At 42.8% G+C, this 11197-nt stretch overlaps 1 protein-coding gene across 1 annotated transcript; it reads left to right on the top strand.

Moving 5' to 3' along the window:
• The first annotated feature begins 8381 nt into the window (after positions 1-8381).
• On the top strand, positions 8382-10724 carry LOC147894597 (uncharacterized). The gene has a single exon (XM_087384786.1). It carries the CDS (start codon positions 9070-9072, stop codon positions 9829-9831), a length of 762 nt encoding a protein of 253 aa, XP_087240912.1. The 5' UTR covers positions 8382-9069; the 3' UTR covers positions 9832-10724.
• The last annotated feature ends 473 nt before the right edge of the window (positions 10725-11197 follow it).

Raw genomic sequence — 11197 nt, 5'->3', positions numbered from 1 at the left:
TGCTCTGTTCTGAGCCACTGGATTCACCATCCACATAAGAGTGACCTGCATTCACATCAAACATGGGCTGATCTACCTTCTCTTTTCCTTTTCGTGATACCTGCGTACCACTTCGTGATACCTTTTGAGGGGATTCTCCTGATCTCAATCTGCCTGTCCATGGCGAAGTATGTGAACCACTGGTAGAGGACACTCCAGGTCCACTGATATTTTGTGATTGCTGCTGTGCATTCTGTGCAGCATTACCATTTTGTGCATCTACATCAATCATCACATTTACTGGTTTATACCAGCTACTCATCTCATCAAAAACAACATCTCTGCTCACTGTGAACTTACGTGTAGAAGGGTTATAGCATCTATACCCTTTCTGCTGCAGAGAATAACCAATAAAGACGCACTTCTCAGCTTTTGGATCCAACTTGGACCTCAACTCATCTGGCACATGGACATAAGCAATGCAACCAAAAATCTTCAAATGAGAAATATCTGGTTTCCTACCAGTATACATCTCCTCTGGCGTCATGCCATGTATTGCTGCAGTGGGAGTCCTGTTCATTATATAGACTGCTGTAGCAACTGCTTCAACCCAATAATAATCTGGTAGATCTTTTTCATTTAGCATAGCCCGAGATACCTCTCCAATATGCCTGTTTTTTCTTTCTGCAATTCCATTTTGTTGTGGGGTATGACTGCATGAATATTGTTGCTTTATACCATGCTCCTGCAAGAACCTTGCAAACTCATTTGAGAGGTACTCTCCCCCTCCATCTGACCTTAGGCATTTTATTTGCAGGCCTGTTTCTTTTTCCACCATAGCTTTGAAAGCTTTGAAGTGCCCAAACACTTCACTTTTCTTTTTCATAAAATACACCCACAGTTTTCTGCTGAAGTCATCAATAAATGTGACAAAATAGTGACAGCCTCCAATAGATGCAGCTTTTGTAGTCGACACATCAGAGTGGATTAATTCCAATGGCTTTTTACTCTCTTGAACATGCCTAGGAAAAGGTTTCCTTGCCTGTTTCCCAAATTGACAGGCTTCACAAATCTTGTGCATTTCTACAACCTTGAATTTTGGCAATCCTGCAACAATATTTTGGGCTTGCATTGATTTAAGTCGCTGTATATTAACATGACCAATGCGTTTGTGCCAGATATCAATATCTGCAACTACACCGGTCCCATGTGCAAACATTACTGCACTCAATTCAGGCATGTCTGCATCCAATGTAAACATCCTGCCCTTCTTCTTTCCTTTTGCTATCAAGCGACCATTATTTTTCATATCCTCAACAAAGCATCCATGAGGATTAAATCTGACCTGCAAGCCCTGCTCAACCATCTGACCAACAGAAACCAGGTTCTTGGTGATGTTCGGGACATGAAATACATCAGACAAGTATTTCTTTTTCCCATCCTGCATAGACAAAGGAATTTTTGCCAATCTGCACAATAGGATGTGCAGTATCATCACCAGTCTCCACAAATCCTGGTTTTTCCATTTTTCTTGCATCCTGCATCCATTCAGCGTGACCTGTCATGTGGTTTGACACACCCGAGTCAACATACCACACATCGTTGCTTTCTTCTGCACTTGTTACAGAATTTGTCATATGCTGCACCATAAACAAATGCTCATTTCTGTCATCGCCTTGTCTACTAGAGGATGCATAATTGCCTTGCTGCAATTTTCCACTCATAATGTCATTCTGCTTTTTGTAGCAGTCTTTAGCCATATGACCCATTTTGCCACAATAGTAGCATTCAACATTGCTGTTTGCATTTTGGCTTCTCTGCCATCCACCACGGCCTCTTTGGCTCCCCCTACCTCTAGAGTTACCACGTCCTCCTGCATAGGACTGGTTTTCTTGCGTTTGCTGCATATTCTGATTTCTACCACGGCCTGTAGATCGGCCTCCTCTACCTCTACCTCTACCTCTGCCAGCATTTGAGTAGAAGACAGTTTCTTTTGAAGTTCCTGCTGAAGAAGATGCACCCCCGTTTCTCTGCTCTTCAGAAATTAGAAGAGCAATCAACTCCTCAAAATCAGGAAAGTTTTCACGGACGGCAATGGATGTCCGGAACTGTGCATAATTCTTTCCTAGACCATTCAAGGTCACAGAAACCAAATCATCATCATCCACTGGCGACCCAATGGAAGCAAGTGCATCTGCAATTTTCTTCACTTTCATGTGGTAGTCATTTATGCTCAAATTTTCTCTCTGCACATTATGCAACTCCTGTTTGAGTTGCATTTTCCTGGCTTGCGTATTTGTGCTATTATACATTTTTGCCAAAGTATCCCATGCCTCCTTTGGCGTATTTGCATCCTGAATATGCACAATCATGGAGTCCGAAATACTGATAGACAGCCAGTACATAACTTTCCTGGCTCTCTCATGCCATCCTTTGAATGCCTGCATTTCCTGTTGACTGGGAACATTAGGAAGAACAGGTTCTTCTTCATTTCCTGTAATGAATTCCCAATAGCCTTTTCCCATCAAGAAATTCGTCATTCTAAACTTCCATGCCTGGAAGTTGTTCTTGTCAAGCTTTTCAGTGACAATCTGTGAAAGAGAATCAGATGCCATTACAGAACACTGCAAAATATTCTGTCACTGCAAAAAAAACACAGCTTTTGCCTCACACGGGCAGATCTGCAAAACCGACGAGAGTGGTATTTCACCACACAGTCACTTCCTAGTGACGATTTTGCATCAACAGGCAATAGGCATGAATCTGCAACTCCCAATATCTCTGCACACAGGCATACGATGCAATTTCTGCGGCACCTTTCCACCGACTAGCCACGCAGTGGTCGCACAGCAAAAAACAGGGCCTTTTTCTGAGTGCCTGCAAAGAACTTCCGCCTTCGAAACGGCTTCCCCGCAGCATATACTACGCTCTCGCCACACCACGAAGGGCGTCTCAATCTGAAACAGTGCCCTCCTGCACTTCTGGCTGTGCTACCTGCAGAGATTTGCTCCCAAACTCGAAATAGGAAAGCAACACTAGTCCTCTTACCAGGACACCACGAACTTGGCTTGCTTTCTTGAGCTCCTTACCACGAACAAGGCTCTGATACCATGTGAAGATTGTGGGAGAGAGGGAAGGAGTCTCACTTGAGGCTTTCTCACATGCACAATGGGGGAATACACACGAAGGTGGAGGCTGAAAACAGTTTTCCTCTTCTTAGTTGTGAAAGCCAAAAGAACTCTAGTACAAAGAAATAGAAGAGCCCTATATGTGGGTCTCAAACCAAACTCAACTAACTAAGGTGGCATACTAACTAAGCCACAAACTATAGTAGATAAGGATAGCTGTCATCCAGCTATTATTCGTGGGTGGTGTACCAACCGCATCTCTAGCTAACAAGTCGGTGACATAAGTACACAACGGTCACCCTGGCATATCTCGAGTGGAGCTCGATATCTCAACAATGCTCGCCATGGATGACACACCAGCCATTATAGGAAGAGAGTATAAAAAGGATTTACTAGCCATTTATGAAGGGAACGATTGAGTGTGGTGCTAGGTCAGTCTCTTATTAGTGTTGGGTGATAATGCTTGGGAGAGTGCTAATAGTTGTGCAAAGAGTTGAGGCATGAGCATTATAATTAGTGGGTGGGGTTGGACAATTGTGTGAAAGTGAGTTTAGAAAATGGCGATGCCAATTGTAATTGTCTTGCATAGATGATGAAGCAATGATGGAAGACCTCTTTTTGTCAAACACTTGTGAAGCCCTTGAGCAGTTCATGCACTTTTTATTGTTATGAATTCACACACTTGTCTAATGTTCAATCTAATAAGCTAATGAGTGCTTTTCATGAGGGTTCATTGCTAAATCCATCCTTGGAAGGATGAGAGAATCCACTAGGATATCTAGAATAGGCAATACTACCTTCGTGGAACCTAGAGCATAGGGAATCTAAATGCACATAAACAATCTGAATGCATGTTCGTCTAGGGGATCTTCTAACAATTCTTGCCAACCTTCTCTATAGGTGACTGAGTAATTGGTGTGACCATATCCTATGTATTTGATGTTTTCCATTTTGATTCTTCATTAAACACTAAATCTTTGGAGATTATGACCTTTTGATTGATGGGACCATACAACTTGTATGCTTTGTTCTCTTCATTGTCGCCAATCATGACACATTTACGTGACTTGACATCCAACTTTTTGCGATAATTGTCAGGTATGTGGGCATATGCTATGCATCCAAATATGTGAAATGTGTGTCTTATATCCAATAAATGCCTCATAAGGTGTCATACCTTGAATTCGTTAAGTCAAAAGCCAATTAAGCAAGTAGTTTACAGTGTGAATTGCCTCTGCCTCATACCAATTCAAAAGATTCTTCTCACTGAGCATTGTCTACTAAAGTCCCATTCTTACTTTCAGCTAGTGCATTTTGCTGAGGAGTTCAAGCACATGTGACTGTTCACCCTCCTTGAGACCTCCTGGAGTGCCATGTCATCATCTTCTTCACCATGAAGGTTTTTGAAGCTTTTCTTCCCCTTCTTCCCACAAAATTTCCAAGTGCTTGTTCTCCTTCATGTTTGAACCATTGCTCCTTCCCTTTCAGCTATAGTTTCCCCTAGTTAGGGTGCACTTCCACTTGGGAGGAATTGAAAAAATAAAGCTTCTACAACCCATGCTACTTCACGCTTCAATGCTTCACGCTTCATCCTGTGCCATTTCTTCAAATTGAGCCTGTTGGGGCCACCATTGCTCAAATGCTCTAAGCTATTGGTGGGTGACCTTCATAGGAAGTGTTGATGAATTTTGAAGGCCAATGGTTCACTATCTGAGGCTTACTGATAGAAAAACCAGTCAAAATTGAAGCTCTTGGCTATGGCGACCTGATGCATTTCTTTGCCCAAGCTTGGTTGTAGGTCTTCTCTATCAATAGACCTTTTATTGCGCACTAAATGCCCTCAAAGAGCTACTCTCTATCACCTCAATTTTGGCCTCCAAGATCTTTGTATGAAGCTTGACTATTTTTGGTAGATTTGACTAAGTTTGACTATATGTGTTGACTGAATCTTAGTCAAACTGATCTTTGACTATCAGCATTGGAAGGTTGAATGCATTTTTTTATCTTTTATATTGAGGATTGAAGTTATGGTACTTTGAAGTGGATTTCAAGATACTTCTATTCAAAGCTTGATAAGTTTGAGAGAGGGACACTTGTAGATTGGGCAAACTAGAATCAATTTTGTCCTCATGGTCAACTATTTGACTATCTTTGATGAATGTTTATTTTTATCATCTTCCATTGTTGCTTGAAATGAATGTCATATATTTGGATGGCATAATCATGGCATTTGTGCCACTTGTAAAGGGAATAGAAACTGCCTACAAAGGTACGACCTTCCCTATGATTGCTGGAGGTAATCCATTATTGGTTTCATTACTCACAAATCAACGAAAAGATCTAAAGACCAAGATGATTGTTGAAGATGCAGTAAAGGACAAGGATTAGAAGGGCTACACGAAGAACCTCTCCAATGACAATGTACCTCACACTATGGTCGCTTGGAAGAGAAGGAGGAAAAGGACAAGACATGCCATCAAAGGGGGGTATTTCCCCACATCTTCAATTTAGAATTTTTGTGTGTGTGGTCAAATAAGGGTTCTCTGCCTTGGATGTCCCCCTCAAATGATTGTTAGTCTTATTTTTTACCTTGCTAGATCTAAGGCTATTCCCATGCATAGTCATTGTCTGTCTCCCAATTGTAAACCAAAAGTCCAAAAGTCAGAGTGAGATCATGTTGGGATGAGGATGCCCAAATCAGTCTACCAACTAGAGTGAGTACTAGGTTGTGGATCATGTGTGTTGCCACTAGAGGTGGGCAAGCCATGAAGTTTCCCATGGACTACTGCTAGGGTTGAGTTCATCAATTTGTGGGGGGGAATGAAGGACAAATTGATGTAATGGGATCTAGAGTCCTAAGGTCTAAGGTTGTGAGTGTGTGGACACATGGTGTGCCTGGATAGGTGTCAATAGGTGTGATTGAGTGAATCTAAATGTGTGGTGTGTGATTGAGAGAATCATGGAATTGATTGAGAGATTTGTGGATCTAGATGCTCTACTGAGCTCACATATGATGTCACTACTGGTTGTAACTAGAGCCTATATAATGGGCCTATCTCTCTTGAATAAACACTCTCTTTTGCTTCACTTGCTGAATCCTTCTTGCTACCCGAACAATTTATCATACTACTAGAATAATGACAACACCGGAATGCACCTATAGCACCATTAAGCACAAATCCCTGAGAATGGTTTAGAAATAAAAAATTTTGGCATATTCTTTTGGGAAATCAAGTTACATTTTATGTTGATCATCAAGACTTGCTATGCTTAATAAATAAAACCCTCATACAAGGATGACTAATGCATTAAATGGTGCTATATATATATATATATGGGCATGGACCACCAATTTTGGCTTCCAATGCCTTCAAGAATACAAGGGAGCCTCAATTGAGATTCCAGATGCATATTTATTTGTAGTCCATTGACATCCTAGATCTAGAGTATTATGAATTGCTCCAATACTTGTCCATATAAACTTTTCTTAAGGAAATGCCTCAAGAATGCTGCAGATAGTTGGTTCTCAAAGCTTGGTACTGTAGCCTTATTGGTGGGCCAATTGTATCATCGCATGTTGATATGATGGGTATTGCTACATGATAGACCCTCGGTGCACATTGAGGCCTAGCAAGTAGCCACTTTGGCACTGAGTTGAGAGCGCAAAAATTCTTGCAAACCAGATTATGATAGAACAATCTCTTGCAAAATCCCCACCAATATAGTACTATTGTGATATCTACCAAAGAATTAGATGTCCACTTCCGCATGATCACATGCCATTACAACTTAGACTACCTTAGTAGTGAGGCTCATGTTTTAGGGGATCTTTCAAAGGAATGGCCCAATACAACACAAAATACAAACATCATTCTTGCCACTAATTATGCCACAAAATGGGCAAAATGTAAGGCACCTTGAGATGACTTGGCTCACAACACTACAAAGTTCATCTTTGAGTGTATCGTCTACAGATTTGGATGCCCAATCAAGTTTATAGTTCAAGGTACATGCTTCATGAATTGAGTCTTCAACATTCTAGCTTGAGACTTCATGGGTATGCACCATGTTGTCACCACCTATGATCCTCATTGTAATGGGCAAGCTAAGGCAACTAGTGAGGCCCTAAAGTCGATGTTAACAAAAATGATGAATGCAAACTATACAAATTTGTACTTCAAATGAAATTCATCACTTTGGGCCTATCGCACTACCCATAGGTCACCACTACTCTGGTCTCATTTTTAATGGCCTATGGGCTAGAAATAGTCCCATTAGGATTCCTAGTTCCGATTCTTCCAATAATAGGTAAGCATAAACGTGATGAACTTGAAGCCATTCAAAGATGACTCGACAACGTGGATGAGCTTGATGAACCCAAGCAACAGTAATGTGGCTGCAACAAGTAGTTCAACGGCAATGCAAAACCTGGCTGACCACCACATCATCCCCAAACACCTTAGTAAAGGAATGCTATTTTATTCTCTACAATGCCCAACAACCCAATCCCAAAAAGACAAATCTGAAGAGGAAGAAAATGCGGTAGCCCTTCAAGCCTCCTTCTCGCATCTAGCCTCCTCACCCTATTGAGTGGACCTCTGAGAGTCAATATCTATTGCATTGGAAGAGCCTCGAAGCTTTGATAGAATAAGGCTGGGACCTAGTCTTCAACCCCTTGGAAGCTAAGAAATCATCGCGAGCTACAACTTCATGCACAACTCGTTGATGATCGTGGATAGGCGGGTACCATTCATTAAGAAGTCCATCACAGAAGTCTTCCACCTACTGACGTCTACTATCAAAGATCTAATCTTGTGCTAGGCATTGCCGCAACACTGATTGCCCTATGCCAGCCATAGATCGTTCATAAAAAAAACGCTGTCCATTTAAAAACTCTGTCCAAATGCCCGTAAGTGCCGCGGCCCGTTCGATTCCCCGCTCCTCCCCTCCACCGTCGATCAAGAGAACCCCCTTTGTCACCACTTGGTCATGAGGCCCCCCCTTCCACCCGGGCCTCCCCCTTCCCGTTCCTCCCCCCCTCCGCCCCGCCGCGGTGGTCCCTCCGTCCTCTCCGAGAGTGAAGACAAGAAGAAAGGCGCCATGAAGCAAAAAGCTACACCATTGAATCATCATAGAGAGGGACCCACTAAAAGGCGAAGGCGGTTGGTTGTGGGATGAGGTGGCAAATTGCAATAAGTGGAATGACGTGGAAGTTGGGAATATACCCGCAACTTTACAATGTCATGCTTGAAAGTTGAACTGGAAATAGTTTGTTGTTCCTCCTCACATTTCCAAGATCTTCGAGTTCTGTCCTGAGATCTCCATGGTTTTCTGAGGTTTCCTCTGCAATCTTCGAGGCGTTTCATCATCTTGGATCTGAGATCTCCATGGTTTTCTGAGATTGCCTCTGCAATTTCGAGGAATTTGATCATCTTGGCCCTGAGATCTCCATGGATCACTGAGATTTCCTCAAATTTCGAGAAGTTGATTGAGGATCATTGGAGATCATCTCTGCGATCAAGAAGCGGGCTTTGTGATGATCTTCTTTGATCTCCACCGCGCTTATTGTGAATGCTGCTAAAAGTTTCTGGTTTGCCCGGAGCGTGATCTGTGGGATTTTCTACCTTTGGGCTGCAACCGAATTGGGATCCTTTGATTTGGCTTCCTGGAGCACAGTCAGCGATTTGTTGTGCAACCGAAGCTACGGATTTGGGTTGCGCTTCTGGTTCGATGCTCAGTGTTTCTTAGTATCGTTCGTCGACAGATTTAGTCTGGAGCTGGAGGCTGGGATCTCGTTTGTTCGATCGACAGTTAGCGCCAGAGTTTCTGGACGTTGCCAATTTGAGGATCCGCGGTTATTTTCTGCAGATTCGACGAGCCATTCGTGACAGATCCAGAGCCGTATTCTGCTTTGGGCATCTCAGAATCGTGTGCACTGTGGTGCACTGTGACTATACTCAAAATGGGTCCTCAAGATGTGTACTCACCTTCTTTGGGTGCTCGTGTTGGGATTACACTCCCCCAGCAGAGGAGATCCGGGAGCCAAACACAGACATTTCAATCGCGCATCCCTTCATTCCCTTCAGTCTCGTCGGCTTTGCCTTCTGCTCAACCTCTTCCTTTCGTCTCTTTCGATCTTGGCTCTGCCCCTTCATCTTTTCCTGCTGGTGGAAACAGAGGCTTTTCAACCATCCAAAGCTTTGACAATGAGCCTCCGCTTCTTGAGGAGTTGGGAATTAACATAACCGTCATCAAGCGCAAGACTCTCACGGTCTTGAACCCTCTGAAAGTGAATCCGAATGTGCACGAAGACGCGGACTTATCAGGTCCCTTTCTGTTATGCCTTCTTTTTGGGCTATTTCAGCTTCTAGGAGGTAAAGTTCACATCGGTGTCACTTTAGGTTGGATCTCCGTCGCGTCTCTGTTTTTGTACGTCGTGTCCAACTTACTGGCAGGTCCACACGGCACCCTTGATTTGTATCGATGCACGAGTGTAGTGGGATATTGTCTCCTGCCCATGGTGATGTTCTCGGCAACCTCTCTTTTTATACCTCACGGAGGAATTTTAAGTTTCACGGCTGCTAGCCTTGCTGTTATTTGGTGTACGAGGTCCTGCACTAGTCTTCTAGTCGTTCACGCACCGCTCGCAGAAGAGCATCGGAGCCTTGTTGCATATGCCTGTGCATTGATATATACTGCCTTCGCGCTATTGGTGGTCTTTTAAAGTGATGCCCTTGGAACATTTGCAAGCCATCAGATGTTTGTACCGTCAGCTCAACCACCTCAGAAATATATAAAGGGCAATGGCTATACTTATATCTAGATTTGACATTGGCAGGTCGAATTGGACAGTTCAAATGACTGGTATGGATTGGGCAAAGTTTTTGAGAGTTAAATGCTTATTGGCAGAAGACAGATTTAGAGCATCGTTTTAGCCTGTCGGTAGGGTTTTTGTTTGTGAGTCGTGACCATTGTACATTTCAAGCCACATTATTCATAGACGAAATTATGTAGCTTCTTGTCTTCTTAGTTACCATGGCCTCCCATTCCTAATGTTTTTTCATCATACGGGAAATAATATGCTGACTTGTCGCAATTTGGTGGTGTTTCTCAATCAAGAAAATTTGAAGTATAAGCCTCCTTGGATTGATGAGTTGGGACTCATGTTACTGGAAAAACTGTCTGGCTTTGAGAGTTCCAGTACGTTCATGCCTAAGTGGAGCAGCATTTGTTTATGTTCAAGGACTTGACAACAAGCTCTTCTGTATGCCATGGACTCCCTTTTATCAGTGTTAAACACTGGTGCCATGCCATTGAGACAGTCTGGAAACGTGACCTGGAGATATTGATCATGGAACTTGGATTGGCGTGGTTTATGTCATGGAACTTGGATTGGTGTGGTTTATGTGCAGTGGAAACACAGGTTTAGGACAGCATTTGACATTTGTTTCAACATGCCTTGGGGGATGATCTAGTCTTTGCAGTTGTGTATCTGGGCTTGTAAGGATGACCCCAGGGTGATCTGTATTCCTGCATTCATTTGCCGTACATTCTTACATTCAGACATGTTGTTTGAATTGTTGAACTCTGTACACTCTTTAACAAGTCTCTTGGCACCAGAAGCTCTGTAAACAGATCCCTGTAATATGGTGTTGTTACAGAACCCTGAAATATGATTTTGTTGGTTTTGTTTAGTCTTGAAGTTGGATGGTTTGTAGTCAGTTCCCCTTCCCAGGAAGTTGGAATTCTTGAATGAGAACAGTCGTCTCAAAAAGCAAGTGGGAAGTGGATGGAAGCAAGTGCTAACTTTTGAGTGGATTTTCCTTGATATTAGGTGGTTTCATAGTGTTCAAAGCTGCTTAGGTTTTTATTCGTATTTCTTTGAATATGGGATAGGTGAGGTACAGTGTATTTATATGCTTCTTGTGGCAGAGTACAAGCATCTGGCCTTGCTATTTTCAGTCCAGAATTTGTTGACTGTGGGTCTGTGCACCAGATCAGGACTCTCAACTGGGCAGATAAAATACTGGCCACCACTTGAGCAGTGAGCCCCACAAATTGGCAAACTTCCAAGTGGCCAATCATTGCCA

Source organism: Dipteris shenzhenensis, chromosome 14 (assembly GCF_047967505.1).
Source record: "Dipteris shenzhenensis isolate YYH24624 ecotype China chromosome 14, Dip_SZ_1.0, whole genome shotgun sequence".
NCBI classification, from domain to species: domain Eukaryota; kingdom Viridiplantae; phylum Streptophyta; class Polypodiopsida; order Gleicheniales; family Dipteridaceae; genus Dipteris; species Dipteris shenzhenensis.
This window is presented reverse-complemented; position numbering and strand designations above follow the sequence as displayed.

Excerpts from the sequence above, each read along its gene's own strand:
- LOC147894597 (XM_087384786.1), top strand. The coding sequence starts at position 9,070 with ATGGGTCCTCAAGATGTGTACTCACCTTCTTTGGGTGCTCGTGTTGGG.